This window comes from Elephantulus edwardii, unplaced genomic scaffold (assembly GCF_000299155.1).
Source record: "Elephantulus edwardii isolate Elephantulus edwardi_28Jun2011 unplaced genomic scaffold, EleEdw1.0 scaffold00063, whole genome shotgun sequence".
In the NCBI taxonomy this organism is placed as follows: Eukaryota; Metazoa; Chordata; class Mammalia; order Macroscelidea; family Macroscelididae; genus Elephantulus; species Elephantulus edwardii.
The window spans coordinates 3,828,756-3,846,065 of NW_006399813.1; the positions used below are offsets into that span (position 1 = coordinate 3,828,756).

The following is a 17,310-nucleotide window of genomic DNA, read 5'->3' on the forward strand; positions in this document are numbered from 1 at the left end:
TTTGAAAGGGTAGCCTAAGGGGAGCTCTGGTGGCCTAGTGGTAAGGAGCTGCAAATACAATCCCAGAGGTGCACGGTTTGAATCCACCAGATGCTCTGCCGGGGAAGGAGGGACAATCTCCTCCTGTATCAGTCAGATCTGATTTGACGGTACACTCACACAAAAATAATAAAATAAAATAAAAAAAGAAAGGGTAGCCTGGCCCTGGGTGTCCAGCTTTTCTGAAACACCCTGGAGCTATGAAATGAGTAGCTCTATTTAAAAAGAGATACTCTGGGAATGTGGTCAGAAGGGACTGTGTTGGAAATAGACATCACTCTGGGAAAGGAAGAGGGTCCAAGGAAGAGAGGGAGACCCCCACAAGATGAATTGAGACGGTGCCTGTGAACAGTGGGCTCGAGCACACCTGAGATTGGGATGACGGTACAGGATAGGACAGGGTTCAGATCTGTTTCCATGAGCTCACTCTGAGTCATAGTCGCCTCGATGACACCTAACAACAATTTTAAAAGTGGATGAGGTCAGCTAGAGACATGGTTAACCCAGGTGCTGGGACCTCAGAGGAAGGCCGTTGAGTGTTGGCTGGTGGACAATCAGGGCAGAATGGAAGGGGTCAGTCTCTTCTTGGGAAGTTAATTTGGTAAGTAAGAAGGCAGGCCAGCTGATGTGCGTACTTGAGTTAATTGGAGCTCTTTCCCAACAGCTGGATGTTAACCTGTTACACTGATCTTAACCAATTTGCCTGGAGATTTTTTTTTCTGGCTAAAACTCCCATGAGTTCCCCCTCTTAAGTCTGGATTTACTGTTTTCCTTGTGTGGCCTGGGAGCCTGACTAGTGCCTTCTCACCCACTGCTAATCAGACCTTAGGTTGCAGACTCTTCTGCTGTGCCCTGTACAGCACCTCCTCCCACAGGCCGTCCTGGTGTGTCCAGACTCTTGCCGCCAGGCGAACATTCATCCCACTGGCTTGGGCATATCTCTGTCATTGGACGTGTGTCTGTCCTATTCCTAAAGATGTTCAAACAGCATTAAAGGAAGCCACTGATTTCAGCTCGAGCATTTCTTACATTCAGACTTCTGGGAGGTAACCTGCTACTTTTCTGTTGTTGCCAAGCTAAACCATACTAACCCCACTCCAGGCAGTGGCCCAGAGCAGCTTTCCGTGCTGGGAGCCGGGCTCACGTCTGTGGTCTCTCATTGAGCAACCTCTTACCCAACTTGGAGATCATTCCCATCATGGAGCAGTTCAAATCTAATTTTGACCAACCTGCCCATTACCCAGAGGGGTGACATGGCTCAGAACTGATTAGAACCAAAAACCAAACTCCTTGTTTGATGTAATTTCACGTTCCCCAGTGCCTAATGCACCAGGACTATACTGCTGCCTTCCCAGCCCCATGAGGGACTGATGAGGTCACTTAGGACTTGGAGCCTGTAACAAGCAAAGGGAAGACCGGTCACTGGCACCACCACTAACAACTAACCTGGCCGTGCCTGGCCACGCCCTCACCAGCCTACCTCTGTCCTGAAGGCATACTACTGGAGGGAGAGCAGCTTGCTGAAGAACCTGTGGGTGTCTCAGAAGAGACAGCAAGCCAGCTTCCCTGGGGACCGCCCGCGGGGCGTGGTGGGCCGCCTCTTCCCCTACAGCAACTACAAATTGGAGATGGTTGTAGTCAATGGGCGAGGTGATGGGCCTCGCAGTGAAACCAAGGAGTTCACCACCCCAGAAGGAGGTAGGTCTGCCCTGCAGCTCCCCAGGGTGGGGGCAGGAGGAGGGGAGGCACTTCCTAGTGGGCCTGGCGCAGCTCCAGCCATGTCCACCTGGGCATGGACAGTGCGAACAGAGCTGTCTGTGTTCCAGGAGCTTATGAGCAGCTCCTGCCTTTCCCACCGAGTTATCCATCACCAGTGTGGCCTGACCTGACAGAGATCTTGCAAAAGAAATCCTGTGTAGTCGCCTAACACAGTTCTCAGCAAGCTCTGCAAACTGCCCCCCAAGAGCAGTGGGACCATTGGTCGCCCTACCACCTCCTGAGGCTAATGGCAATATGCTCATCCTGACCACTAGGAGGCGTTGTTTTGTTTCTTGGCACCTGTGACTTTCAGACCCAGGTGGGACAGTTATCAGACTGGGTAATTAACAGAAAGATTGGAGGTTCAAGCCCATCCACAGATGCCTTTGGGAAAATGTCCAGTCTTTTTCCTGGGAAATTCATCACTGAGAACCATCTGGAGCCCAGTTCTACTCTGACATGTGGGGTCAGCAGGAGCTGGAGTCATGTCAGGGGTAGGTGGTTTTAAGACCGTCTTTAGACTTTTTTTCACCACTGTTGCATCACAGAGAGCTGGACAATGATGAAGGATGACAGAAAAAGAATCAATGCTTTGAGTTGTGGTGCCGGAGAAGAGTCTTGAACATACCATGGACTGCCAAGAAAACAAACAGGTCTCTGTGTTGGAGAGGGTAAAACCAAGTTTCTCCTTGAAGGCAAAGATTTTGAAGCTCCGTCTCACATACTTCGGGCACATGGCCTGGAGGGACTGATCCTTGAAGAAGGACATCATGCTCGGAAAGGTGGAGGGACAGGGCAGGTCAGGAGAAGAAGCCCTTCCATGAGATGGATTGACACAGTAACTGGGGCGATGGGGGTTGGTGTATCGGAGTCAGTGAGACTGGCTCAGGACAGGGCAGGCTTCAGAGCTGCTATACACAGGGTTGCTATGAGTCACAGACGACAACACACAACAACATCCAGAAGCTTTCACTGAGATAATCAGCTGCACAGAAGGTCAGCTAGACTCGGCTCCTGTTTCTATAGGTTTATGGTCCAGGACGGTCTTGTGGCGCAGCCACTTGCCTTGAGGGCCTAGAAGCTCCTCCAGGTCGACCTCTCTGTTCTAGTCAATACTTGAATCTGCTTTAATTTGTTTTGCCCTCTCCTGTTTTCTCCTCCCTCCCTGCTTAACTGTTGTTTCCCCCCATTTTTCTTCTTCTCTTCCTTTCTTTCTACGCTCCTTTGTTGTTCCCTCTTGTTTTCTTTCTGCCCACCTTTGCCTCTCTTCGTTTTCATGGCCAGCCTCTCCGATCACTTCCGTTCCTCCCTCCCTTTCCACGTGTTACATCATGGCGCCTTTTTTTTTTCTCCTCGCCCCTGAACCCAGCATTTTCAGCTCAGAAGCCTAGCCCTGCTGTGTGGACCTGGTGATGAGAATTCTTGTCTGAGGACTGGGAACTACTCCCTCTCAATGAAATAGGCACCACGGGTTCCCTGCCAGGGAACTGCTGTCTCCAACTTGGAGGTATCTGGAGGCTCAGAGCCCTAGACGTGCTGAATGTAGAATGCCTAAAGGGAATCTTGATTTCAATATTCTCCATTTATACAACTGGGCCTAAGCCATCATCATCCTCAGACATGGGGGAAATGGCACACTGGCTGGGGCAAGGGGTTCTGGTTTACCAGCTCTCCAATGGGGATCACCTGGAGGTCAACGCCTTCATATATGTGCCTTGTTTTTTTGTGTGTTTTTTTCATCCTCCCTGCCCCTCCTCTCATTCCCCCACCCCTGCTCTCTCCTCCTTCCCCAAGTACCCAGTGCCCCCAGGCGTTTCCGAGTCCGGCAGCCCAACCTGGAGACAATCAACCTGGAATGGGATCACCCGGAGCACCCCAATGGGATCCTGGTTGGATATACCCTCAAATACGTGGCCTGTACGTTCAACCCTTGTCTTTAGATGAGCTGGGAATCGGAAAGCCCCTCCTCATTTTCCCCACAGCATTGAAGTAGAGAGTTCCTCACTGTACAGAGTTTAGTACCTGAAGGGTAGAGGGCTCTGCAGGGATGTTCTCCATGGAGTTGGGCAGGGACTGGCAAGAACGAGCTTCCTTACACAGATCTGCCCACAATGAGCTTCTGTGCTGAAGGATGTGACAAGGGCAAGTTCTGGTCTAAGGAGAGAGGCAACCCTGCTCCCTCACAGAGAGCTTGAATCCCTAAGACCTGTGAGTCTAGGAAAAAGAGTATCTCACCTGGCGGGGCTTCCAGCCAGCAGGGTAGACAGAACCAGACAACACTTCCGGTCTAGCCCAGGATAAGGCCCTGACTCACTCAGGAGCCTGCTTAGGAAGACTTCACCTGAGGGGCAACTCAGCTTCACATGCAAGAAGAAGAATATCATTACATTTGAAAAACTTTGCGGGGAATTCAAAGGGCCAGGTGTTCTGTTGTTCACATTTTAATAGCCAGCCCCCAGCCTTGTGCTTATATGCTCTTCTGAATAGATCTCTGAACTTGGCAGCTTCCCCTTTGAGGAGTATTGAATAGCCTCTCTCTTAAAAGGAAGCATTAACTATCAAAAGAGCGAGTGGTTTCCCCCATCTTCTATTTGAAAGGAAGAAAAGAATTCAAGAGTTTTGTCCTTGTTGAAAGGACTTGCAGATTATAAACCCAGTCTTTCTGAATTCACCACAGAACTTTATAGTGAGCTAGATAATGAGATCAGTGAGGAGGTATTAACTTTGTCTTGGAATCAGAGCACCCCAGTGTCCCATCCCCCAGTCTTTAGGATCACTAAGCAGGGTTTCCTGGCTCCCTTTCCAGCAAAGTCAGGAAAAGTGCTCCCTTTCCAGCTGTAAATTCCATACCCTGTTGTGGTACAAAGTCTCTCAAGTTCATTTCCATTTACTGTCTCTCCCCAGTTAATGGAACCAAAGTAGGCAAGCAGATAGCAGAAAGCTTCTCTCCCAATCAGACCAAGTTCACGGTGCAGCGAGCAGACCCCGTGTCACGCTACCGCTTCACACTCAGTGCCAGGACGCAGGTGGGCAACGGGGAAGCTGTCACGGAGGAGTCACCAGCACCTCCGAATGAAGGTAGGCGCATCGCTGCAGCCTCTGGGGTGGCCTGGGGTAAGGAGCTGCACTACCAACCCAGAGGCGCATGGTTCAAATCCACCAGCCGTTAGCTGCAGAAAGATGGGCAGTCAACTCCCATGGGATTTACTGTCTGTGAAAATCCACTGGATGGGGGTTTTCAGCTATGAATCGGTTCTAACTCAACAGCACAGAACAACAGAAACAATTTAAATATTACAGAAATGCACTGAGGCCTGTGCAGCCCTTTGTGGCCTTTGATGGAAAAAAAATGAGGCTGTAGAAGCTCAATAGACGAGGACGCGTCTTCTTTCCTGCAAGAGGCATGTTGGCCTTGAATCTGGGAACTCAGATATTAAACTGTCGGCATCAGACCAAGGTCCCCAGTTTGCTAAGTTACTTGCTGTCTCTTAACTCTCCCTCCTGTAGAAGTCTGAGAAACAGACTGTGAACTACAAACAACAGTCTGTAGTTGGTGTGAAAGGATGAGATGAGGGAAAGCACTTTAGTGAACTCTAAAGACTAGTGAATGTGTTAACCCGTTGAGAAAGGCAAGAATATTATTGAGATTGCCCCATGGAGGCTCTGGGGACAGCCTTTCCGCAAGGGCGCAGGGGGCCGAGGTGGGAGAAACGGTCATGATTGAAGGCAGCAGGGGGTGTGCTCCCTCCTTACAGCTTGGATCGAGGGAGTCACCAAGCTGTGAGAATTGGGAAATAGTCCCTTTCCCCCCAGCTCCACTATGAGTGAATGAGTTCAACCCACCCAGGGTCCTAACTTAGCGTCTTCTAGAAACTTAAGAGCCTCCACCAGAATTTCCTGCATTTCCTCCACCAGCTGCCTGAGAACTCCACTAGAGGGGGCTCTGAGCTCACCACACGTGGACCGACATCAGTCTCGCATGTGCATTCCAGGAACCTCTCAGGATTGCCAGACTGCAGAGCCCCCATACAGGCAGATCTCGTGTGAAAAGGCAGGGTGTGGTGAACCCCTGTGCCCCTCCAGAGGTGCCCTGATGTATGCACCAGCCATGTCTTAGCACCCACTGTGTGAGGAGTCAGGCACTGTGCCGTAATCAAGGGCTGTGAATGTAATAAGACATTCGCACCATGTCAGAGGGGAGATTATTTGCAAAAACAGCTCATTGCAATTCAGGGTGAGAAGTGTTATGTCTGGATGAGGAATGTGCAGTGACTGTACCGAGGAGGTGGAGTGAGTTCTGCGAGGGAAGACTTCAAAGAGGTGGTGACGTGGTGAGGGATCCTTGAGGCTCACAGGTTATTGTTCACTTTCTCCAGAAGCTCAGGTGCCCTGGCCTGACCCTGGGCTAGGTAGGCCTCCCCCTGCCCCCCACCAGCCACCTCCAGCCCAGGGGCACATCAGTGTTTCCTCCTCTGGACTGCCAGCCTGGCTGCCTCTGCTGCTTCACCCTGAGCTCCCAATTCATCCCTGGCCAGCTCCACCCATCCCATCCCCCTCACACGCAGCAAGCCATCCCAGAGCTGAGGAGGGGAGAAGGGGTGATGGGCAGGCCTTGGTGACAGGCTGATGGCCCTTTCTACTTCCCTCTCTGGTCTTGTAAACCAAGGAGTGAGTCACACAGTAAGTTTCCCCCCACAGATAGGCTCTTCCAACCTCCAGCCACTCAGGGACCTTATTGGGGATGGGGGCATGCGTGGGTAAGAGGCCAGTGTGTGCCTAGTCCCAAAGACCCAGCCAGGCAAGAATGATGTGATTTTTTTTTTCTTTCATTACTCCGTTCTGTAAGGGGATGGACAGAGAAAGCCTCCCTATCTCCATCCCCACACAGAAAATCAGATAAACAAGCCCCATTGTCCAGCCCCAGAGGCCACCACAGAGAGGGTTCTGCAGCCCCAGGGAGTAAGAGAACAAAGAGTGGTGTTCTTCTCAACTTAGTGATTTGGAGCAAGTTGAGGAATTTCTTTTTTGGTCTCTCGTTCTGTAGTTGGCTCCTGATTTCACAAAGCATAGCTGGTGGGAAAGAATTAAGGCCAGTGCAATGCCAGGACAAGGGGCTGCAGGGCTCCGTTCTGTCAGGGACCCTTGACCTTCCACGGTTAAGATGGTGGTGGGAGGTCTTATCTGAATACACTCCTCCTCTCTCAACACTGTGTAGCATCTTCCCTCCCCCCCAAGACACAGGAACCATCCGTTTGAACTGGAGCTATTGGCCTCCTGCCCCAGGGACCTTAATGCTCTCAACTCCTGGCTTCATGGAAGGTCATCCAGTCTGCTTCATAGAGGTCATCCGCCCACCCAGGACAGGACATGCCCTTGAAAAGCTGGAGCCTAGATTCCAACGACACCACCCCCACCCCCATCCCCTCTTAGGACTCGTCCTTGAGTAGAGGTGGAACAGAGCGCATTGGAAGGGTCCCCAAGAACCAAGAGTGAAGGTTTCTGTCAGAACATGCCAGGCTCTGGTGGGTTTTCATGTGATTCCCAGACACCAAGTTTGCATCCTCAGAGCAGGAGCCTGTACCTGGCACAGCCTCTGGATCAGGTTTAAACCAGAACTTCCTCTGCTTGCTTGTCCTGTGGTTTCACCTGTGCCTCTGTTTTCTCTCCTCTTTCTTTCGTCCCTTCTCCCCTTCTCTCTGACCATCTTGGGTGCTGTGTTCTGAAGCTACTCCAACCGCAGGTACCGTACCAGCAGCGGAGGTAACGGGCGTAGCATGGGGCGATGCAGGTGGAGACCAGCCCAGCCAGGGTGGAACTGGAGAGACAGGCTTGGGGTAAAAGCATGCTCCAGGCTCACCCTCTCAGTGTTGGAGGCCAGGCTGCAGTGGAGGATGTGTGTGGAGGAAGGAAACAGGGAACATCTAACCCATTCTCCCTGTTGCACTGATTATTTGCTGTCTGACATCCTGCTGAAGAGGAGGATGGCTTTGAAGGTGTCCACACACGTAAGCTCCAGGCCTCTCTGGAGCTGGAGTTTTGTCTAAGGGCTGGAAGATTTCCCTGAACCCCTCAGCCTTTGCATAGGATTGACACCTCAGAGGGCTGGAGGCCTCAGATAGTATCCACAGCCTTTGAACTGCCAGCTGTGCCCCCCAGAAGGGGAGCTGCACTGGAAGTGCAGGCCAGCTGCCGCCTTCCTGAAAGGGTGAGCTGTGGATGAGCACGCCGTGCATGCTGGCCGTGCATGCTGCATGGGGCCCGGCACCAGCTCTGCCCCCTGCCGTGGGCTCTGGTCTGTGAGATCCAGCGAGCATGTCCTTGGCTAGGGGTTCCAGGGCCTGGAGTCTCAGGGGGCCTCTCACCCCTCAACAGCCCTGCTCAATGTCTTTAGTGTTAAGAACAGTCTCCACTCTCGGGGTCTGGGATGGGGAACGAGGGTAATCTACCACAGAAACGAGGATTTAGCCTGGCAGGTCCTGGCATAGCATAGGATGACCTGCTAACTACACGTCTCCTCTCTTGTCCTCATGACGTGGGTTTGAAGAGTAACAATGGGTGCTTTAGAATGAAGACTGGAGAAACGAGGCAGGGGGGATTCCAAGGGACCACTCTGTCCTTGAATTCTGTCAGAACTAGTCTCATCAGGAGGGAAATGGGAGCAGGGCTCACCTTGGCAGAGCAAAGACTGTGGGTGAAGGCTCCCCCAAGCTTCCAGCAGCCCTCGGTTGCTAGAACACGCGAGAGATCTGAGGACGGGCTTTGTGAAGATGCTGCCCCCCTGCCCCGTTTGGTTCCCTCCCATCTATACTAATGTGTCTCCCCACCACCACCACCACTGTTGTAGTTTTCTTTTGACACCCTGCTTCCATCAGTTTGTATATTCTTTTGCCAGTCAGCTGTGTGGGCAGTAAGCCGCCACCTTGCCGTCCTCCCACAGTCCTCCCACTCCCTTGAAAACCCAGGCTGGCCAGGGTCCCGCGCCTCCCCGCAGGGTCAGAACAGCTCAGCTAGGCAGGAGGTGGCTTGGACAGGGGACCTTGCCTGCTGAGGGTTCCCCTGCGTCCTGATGCTCCACCAGACTCTATTCTGTGACTGCTCTGGCTCAGGGTAGCCCGAGGTTCAGCAAAGTGAGGAGGTGGGAAGCAGGAAGAGGACCCAGGAATCAGAGGCTTGCTGGAGAAGCAGCTCCCAGCCCACCTCCCGTTCCTGGCACCTTGGCACCCAGGGCAGGTGGGTCTGCAGCAGGGAGTCGGCCTCACTCAGAAGGCATCTGTGCCTGGCTGTGCTGCCCTTCTTATGACTGACGCTTGAGAGAGACGAGGAGATGCCATTTCAAAACCCTATTTCCCGATTCCCTTTTAGAAAGGACCCAAACTCATGTTACACAGAGTGAGCTCAGGGTCTGTGTCCATCAATCAACTCGTTTCCTGGGCACCAGCTTCCACGTGACAGGGTGGTGAAGGCACATGACATGTTTCTGTGAAGGAGATGTGCTGATGACATCAGCTGTTTTGAGCTTCAAATGCACAAGGACCTTCTGCACAGGCTGCAGACGCCAAGCTTGGTGCTTGGGTGTTAACTGTTGGACATGGGCCTGGGGTCCCATTCACCACTCCCTTCCCCCCATTGTCCTCTGCAGACCAGGGCAGGCTGCTCCCCAAACTAATTTGTTCCTGCCTCACCCAGTGAATATAATTCCCCCCCCCAGCTACCCATATCTGCCATCTCCTAAGACTGTTGCCCATCTGTCCCAGCAATCTGTGGTTTGGCCAGGATGGTCCCCATGCCATGTGGACACGTTTGGACTGAACCTTGCACCTTGGAATGTCTGGGAACTGCTGGCCTCATCCTTCTGCCTCGATGCTGTCATTCTTAGTGGTGACCTGCCAGCTCAGCTCAGTTCCACAAATGTTCCATGGGCTTAGAGCCACGGTAGTTTCTGGAGACGGAAAGATGGATAAGAGCTGTCTCATGCCATGGACAGAAGAATGACCGTGTCTCTTATCAGTTTTCTCTGTCTTTATTTGGTGGTCCCTGAAGGCTTGGTGGGGAACCGCTGGCCATGGCTGGGATTCCTCCCAGTGTGCAGTAAGCAGCCCCACCTTCTGGCAGAGGCCCTGTGCTTCCAGGTCCAGCCCCCCATGGATGCCCCCTGCTCCTTCTCTCCGTTGTCAGGCTGGCAGCCTCCCTGAGCTCTGACCAGGGTTCTTCTCCAGATGTCCCTGTTGTGGCTAAAGATGACATCCTAGACCCACAATGTGTCTGGCCAGCCTGTGGCCGGGTCCACTCTACAGCTAAGTCCCATTGCTGGCTTGTACTCCCCTTCCACCTCTATCTTACCCTGCCTAATGGATTGAAATAACCTGAATATACTCTTACCTTAGCAAAGGACTATCTTTTCCATAATAAACTTACCTTCTCCTCCCCTGTAATGCCACACTCAGCCTGGCCCTTCTGTCCATTTCCTCAGAGCCTCTTCTTACCTCTGCCTTCTCTGTCTGTCCAATGGCCCTGTCCATCCTTGAGGTGACAGACGCAGCTAATGGAGTGGTCCAGAGAGCACAGTGCCCGGCAGTGAGGGCTCAGGCGACTGGGAGTCCATCCCCCACAGCTCCAGTGAGGACACAGCCAGGGAGGCGGCTTCTTCCCTCTCACTCATCTCTCGTTCCTGCTCATTAATACTCTGAAATTGCTGCCACTGATCCAGAGGGGAACGCAGCTAGCTGGCCATTATCAAAGAGAAATGTTTCCTTCAGGTCGCGTTTGGCAGGAGTGACCGTCAAAGGGAGAGGACGTGAGACCATGTGGAAGCGTTCTCAGTGTCATTGCTCATTCTTGTCTCTGATCACCAGAGCCAAGTAAGAAGCGTGCTCTTACCTAGCCTCCCTCGACTTCTCTGCTTCCAAGACCGCTGGCTGGAATGTTGTGGCAGAGAGAGAGAGAGAATGTGTGAGTGTGTGTTTGTCTGCTTCCTTGAGGACCAAGAGGACAGGCAGGGATGTGCCTCACTTTGGGGAGAATTGGTCGGATGCCGCCTTTACTTAGAAGCCATTGAGCTGCCTCCCATACTTGGTGCCATAGTTAACCCGCACATAGCAGATCAAAGCCCCGCCCGACCCTGTCGCAGGATCACAGCACGTCTCCAGCTGTTTGAGCTCATTGTTGCAGTGGCCATGTTAGTCCTCACTGAGGGTCTTCTCCTTTGCTGACCCTCTGTCTTTCCAAGGACTCCTGATAAACATACCCCAAACTGTGTGAGGTGAAGTCTGTGGTTCAGAGGGCTGGGAAATACAACAGCTGAGCGTGTGGGACCCGGAGCCCAGGTCCCTCAGCTGTGCCTTGTGGGGTGGTTTCCGTTAAAGGGAGTATTTCCTCAGGATACCTTTTAGATAATCAGGGAAGAGAGTCGAGGGTTCTGTCAGTGTTGTTTGCCAGAAATTATTAGGAAAATACACCAGTGACGAGTAATGACTAAACCAGACAGTTCTGCCTGGACAGAGATTACCTCTTGAGGTTCCTTCCAGCCACCTGGAAGAGTGACAGGAAGAAACACAGGACAATCCTGTGTATCTACGGCTCCAGGAGCCAGGTCCAGGCCTTGGAAAGGGCAGACTTTTGCCTGGAGGCCTCTCAGTCCTTTCTGTGTGAGTGTGCTTGTGTGCACTCCATGGAAGAGGTGGATTTCTTCAAACTGAGCATCCATAACATTGAGCTTGTACCCCAACCCGGAGCTGCCTTGCACTGAAAACCTCTCTGATTAAAGAACATGAGAGAGAGATTTCCCTCCAACACACTCCAGTTCCCACGCACCTTCCTGATGGCTGCGGATTGGCCCGGGGGTGGGAAGTAGAGCAGTGTCATCTGGCTTTGAACTTGTCCGAGAATCTCTGGAATGTGTGGCACATAGTCAGCTGCCCAGTGTGACTTTTGTAGTCAGCACCCTCAAGACCCAATAACACATCTAATCTTATAAATAGGAGATCAGCTGGGATCCCAGGAACACTCTCTCCTTCTTGCTTGGGGACCAGTTCCCTCTCAGGGGAATGAATGGGCTTTTGTTGGTCAAGAAGGCTCTGGTCAGGAAGACTTGACCTTTCTTTCTCTGATGCCTCCCCCTGTTCTGGCCGCTGAAGGGACTTGAGGATATGATTTTCCTGAATTTCTAAGATTTGAGGCAGAATAGAATATCATTATTTCCTGTAAGCTATTAAGAGGGGCTATTCCTTAGAAAGGGTCATTCTGCTTGGAAAGGTCAGCGGAAGAGAAGAAGACCCACAGTAAGATGGATTGACTCAGTAACTGCAGCAGTGGGCTCAAGTGTGTCAGAGATGATAAAGATGGCACAGGATAGTGCAGGGTTCAGAGCTATTGTTCAGAAGGTTGCTGTGAGTCATACTTGATACAATGGCATATAACCACAAAAGTTACTATGTCGTCTTAAAGCCTCTGTCTCATGTCTCCTAGTATAAAAACTCCGAAGTGGTCTGTGCTCAGATTATAAGAGATAGAGGGCAAGGAGGGGATTGTGGTCAGATTATAGGAGATAGAGTGCAAGCTGATTTGCTTACATCTCCATCATTTTCATCACAGCCTCAGCTTTAGTAAATACTGAAACTGGAGGGTGGAGGCAAGGTAGCCCTTTATTAGTTCCCATTGCCCATCTACAGAAGGCAGAAAAGCATGTGGCTAAGTTGTCATCTATGTAGACATAGCTCCTCAATCCTGACTAACGTCATAGAGGAGCTTTGAATGGGAGATAAGGACAGGAGGGAGTTAGTGTGAAGATAAACTATTCTGTGTCCCAGATTGGGATTTGTGCAGATGAGAAGCCCATGGTGACTTCTTGTAATGGGATTTCTTTGCTGAGTGTGGGTGGGAAGATGGTGTGACCAAGTACAGACCACACCGTAATTCCATGCATGCCATTTCCCCACATCCTGATGCGAACAGATAAAACTAGTGCCTCAAATGTCCACGGGAGGGAGGCCATGACTGGAAATGAGGGCAGATGTGGAAGGGCCATCCTAAAGCAGAGGAAAAGGAAGAGTGAAGGACACATGAGGGGAGAGGGCAGAGCCTGGGGGAAGGATAATGGCGGCATGGGAGGGGGCACGGAGAGCTGTGTGGCTCACAGGGCCTCCCTGGCAGAGTGGGGATTGTTCTTCCTAGTCTGGTTCAGGTGCTGCTTGACATTGAGCAGATGTAACAAAAGGTGGTTATGTTTGGCATAAGCAGTTGGGATGCGAAACGATCCTGGGCTGGCAGGCTGACCCGCTGTGCCTGCAGGGCAGGGCCCACCTCTGAGGGTGGGGCTCCAGGGCTGCTGGGCTGAAAGGGGTGCTGCTTGGGCCTGTGTCTGGGTGCTGGTTGGCCTGTGGTTCCGTGCTGACCCTGGAGTCTGAGCAACCCGGTGTGCATCCCCTTCCCATCCTCATCCTCACCCGTGGCTGGCTGCATGCAGGGTGCTTGGAGCCACACAGACCATGAGAAGAAAATGAAACACACACTCGCGGGCTTCATTCTCTTCCTCCCCTCACTGGGGTCCATCCTGCCTGTCCGTCACGTTGAGGGAGGCTCTGGCCGCTGAGCTACCTTCTCCCCACCGGGCTGCCTGCCTCGCGCGGGGCCGCGAATCCAGGCTGCGAGTCAGCCAGACCGACCAGACCGGCCCTTTTACGTTTTCCTCTCAGCCGCTCCCACACTGCCCCCAACTACCGTGGGTGCAGCGGTGACTGTGAGCAGTACTGACGCTACTGCCATTGTTGCCACCACCGAAGCCACAACAGTCCCCATCATCCCCACCGCCGCACCTACTACCATGGCCACCACCACCGTCGCCACAACTACTACCACCACCGCGGCCACCACCACCACCACGGAGAGCCCTCCCGTCACCACCTCCAGGACTAAGACCCACGACTCCTCCGGTACTGCGCTATCCATGCTCCCTGAGTCCCCACCTGTCCCCACAGGCCTCCCCATTAGACAGAAGGGTGATCTAGGGTGTGTTCACCAGCACCTCCCTGCTTTTGGACTTTGGAAATTCACACGTGACTGGATTCCAAGTCTGGTTGCGTAAAAGCCTCAGAGCGCCTGCTCCAGAGAGAGGCTTCGAGGCTCAGTACCCCTCGTCCCAGCCTCCAAGTCCCTGTTCCTTAAGAGCTCTGTGGAGGCCAAGCTTTCCTCAGGCGGACAGCAGGGGTACCTCCAACCTCATGTCCAGTGGTAAGTTCAGGGTAGGGCGCTCCAGGAGAGAGAGGGGGTGGGAAGGAAGGTGCCTCATCTACAGAGTGCCAGCTGAGAAGGCATCCTGCTCCGGCCTTGTCTCCACCCAGCCTGGCAGCTAAGCAGAGGGCTTGGGAAGTAGCTGGCCATATTACACAACTCCCTTCACAGAACTCAGCTCCTTCCTTGCCCCTCTCCTCCCAGGACACTTTGGAAAAGTCTTACAGACTTTAAAAAAAAAAAAAAAGAAAGAAAAGAAAAAGTCAGGGCTTCCAGGAAATTACACTGCCGAGGAGTTCTGTAATGTCAAAGGTGCTTCATTACTCTTCCGACTTGTATTCCCCACGGCCCAAAGGCACACACGTAGGGGAAATGGCAGCTTGTAGGAGCCAGGGGTAAGAATCGATCTCAGGGCTCGTCTGCTGCCCCTGTGTGATGCAGCCTGTGCTTCCAGCATGAGGAGACCCCCCGGGAGTCCAGCGCTGCTTCTGAGAACCGAGCATCAAGCAGCCTTTTATTTTAATGGACAGGAGGGTGTCTAGCTTAGTGAGGGCCCACACCAGCTGTACACCCAGCGAGGCTGGCAGGAAGCACTCAGAAATCTCTTCTAGCAGCTGTAGAAATGCCCCTCATTAACTCTGTTTCCTGGGCGAGTGCCCCAGGCTCTTAAATCTCACCATCTCCCCCCTCCACCCCACGGCTCTTTCCTCACCCTCACCGGAATAAAGATGGAGGCTTGTGGTTGGGACATGTGAGTATTTTTTTTAAGACTCAATTACATGGAATGAAGTGAGCTGCACAGGAAGACAAATGCCTCATAACTGACATTATGCTCCCCAGACCTTTAAAACACTGCTCTAAAGGTATGCTATCTAATATCTTCAAAACATGCACTTCAGGGAAGCACGGCAAGGAGAAGAGACTAGTAGAAGCTGTCACTAGCAGTTTGCAGCTGGCATTCTTTCTGGCCACAGGACTGCATCCTCAGCAGTGAAGTGGGGCTTGATGTTCTGTGAGAACTTCAAATTTCACAAGTGAGATGTGCAGAGAATAAAGAAAGGGATGGATTTTATTCCCTTGGGAAGAGCTACTTCTTTCTAGACAGATCAGTCTTGTCACATAGTGTTAACTCCACGTCTGTCTGTGACTCAGACACGGAGAAGGATCTGGTCCTATGCCTGACTTTGTCCTCAGAAGTTGCACACATCCCTCAAACATCCAAGCTTCCCTTAATGCAGCCAAAGGGCTCTGACATCTAGAATTCTAAAATATCTTCTCATCTGTACTGTCATCTCTTTCATCTGTACTGTCTTCTATCTTAGGAAAAACTTTTCACAGGTTGATTCTTCTTCTGTAGGACTTTTATTTGGCTTTGACTTGCCTGCCTCAGATTTCAAGGAATAAGCCCTCATTCTCACATTCAGACATCCATGAACTTCCCAGTGTTTTGGGGGTTTTTTTATTTCTTGGGAGCTGCTGCTCTTGCCCTTCACTTTGAACTTTGCACTTTTTCATTTGTCACCTTGATGTCTCCATAGGGTAATGCCTTCCTCCAACTCATTTGGACTTACTGTTACTTGACCTTTTTTCTGAAAGTACAGCGATTGCCTTAAAGACAGCAGGATTTGGGTCCTTTTGAGATCAGTGGCCAACGTATTAAAACCAGCCTCTCTGGCCATTTCCAAAGCTCAGGAGGAAGATTATTCCCACTTCATTCCCAATAGCAAGAGCCAGGAAATACCAAGGAGCTGGGATTTTGGGTGGCTTAAAACAGCCAGTACAATTGAAACATCTGTCAAATAAAGAAGGCTTCCTTCTGCCCGCCACATGGAAACTACCCTGTAGGGAAAGCTGGCTCTTATTTTCTCACCTAACGTGAATCATACTCACTTGGGGCAACTGGTGACTGACAAGGTTGTAGTGGAGCAGGCACCTCTGAAGTGATGACAGGGAGATCTTTCATCACGTCCCCAGCCCTGCGGACTCCATCACGTGTCAAAGAGATAATGAATAAATGCACCGTTCAATATACTCTATTCATTTCTTTTTGACAAGTGGATTGGTGACAGCACCCCCCCCCCCATGCTAATAAAATATACAGGAGCCACACTTGTAAAGTCTTTGAAATACAAGGCTCCATGCTAGTATGCCACCATTAAATCTTTGCGGGGAAATGGGGTAATCAGGCTGCTGGGACTCTTGAAAAATTATTATGTTTGGAGATTAGTACCACTCTCCTGAACACCGGCCATGGCATCAGACAGCACGAAGCCTTTGATAAAGTAGCTCCCAGCTCATCGGAACTAGATAATGAATGTCCTCTGTCTTGTGTGGAAATAAAGTCTCAAAGGCTATGGTGCCAAGGATCTCACAGGAAAAATAATAGGGTTTTTCTAGTATCTGACGACTAAGGATTGGATGTCAAGTCCTCTTCCTTTAGGTTCATGTTGTCTCCAGGTGGCACTCTCGGGTCCAGATCTTGAGTCTTTCTGGACAGTGTGAGGCTGTTTCCCACATAAGCCATTTGCCCAAGATGAATTCCTGGGAGCTTTCGGGCCAGTCCCCTGTTAGGGCAGCTACTCTCCTCATTCTGCTGTGGAGCCCATTGAAGTTCTTGCTGGGTTCGTCCTGTCTGTCCAACAGATCTCATCATGGCTCTCCTCTGGCTTGTTAAGCTAACCTCGATCCTGCCTGCAGAATTTCTGTAGCTAAGAGGGAAGAGGCTGCCCTTTTTCACTCAGCATCTGGCCAAGGGAATCTTCCCCCTGGCCCCTTTCCCTGCGTCATGCTAATCTGTGGCCAGGATACCAAAAATTGATGAGACCAGGTTAAAGCCTCAAGTAGAATGTGTAGAAACCCAGTCTTTTATACCCAGCCCACCTGTCTGGACACACAGACAGTTCCCCGCTTGCCCTCACCTCAAGGTGTTCTGGAATGCATCGGCTGAGCTCTAGGCCACCCCCTCTGGCCTGGCCCCAAGGCTGCAGCTTAGAGCTCTGTCTGGCTCCGTGCATCACCATTGATGACTGTCTTTTCCTAGCAGGTATGTGTGTGTATGTGTGTGTGCCTGTGTCTCCATGTGCCTGCCTCACTGTCACTAACTCCTCTTCTAACCCATCTCCCAGCCCCCGATGAGCAGTCCATATGGAACGTCACAGTGCTCCCCAACAGTAAATGGGCCAACATCACCTGGAAGCACAATTTCGGGCCCGGAACTGACTTTGTGGTTGAGTACATCGACAGTAAGCATTGCTGTGCGGGTGGGGGTGGCAGCGGCAGCAGCAGCAC

At 51.7% G+C, this 17,310-nt stretch overlaps 1 protein-coding gene across 4 annotated transcripts in view; it reads left to right on the forward strand.

The window, feature by feature from the left end:
• Positions 1-17,310, forward strand: part of NFASC (neurofascin) — a 272,454-nt gene that overhangs the window by 238,557 nt on the left and 16,587 nt on the right. For 2 of the 4 annotated variants that reach the window (XM_006887906.1, XM_006887907.1), the window contains 4 exons: positions 1,533-1,737; positions 3,592-3,714; positions 4,702-4,875; positions 7,523-7,537. In XM_006887906.1, coding sequence (XP_006887968.1) covers positions 1,533-1,737; positions 3,592-3,714; positions 4,702-4,875; positions 7,523-7,537 — 517 coding nt within the window. Of the gene's footprint in view, positions 1-1,532; positions 1,738-3,591; positions 3,715-4,701; positions 4,876-7,522; positions 7,538-13,487; positions 13,725-17,147; positions 17,265-17,310 lie in introns of all 4 variants that reach the window. The other 2 variants (XM_006887905.1, XM_006887908.1) reach the window with 2 other exon arrangements.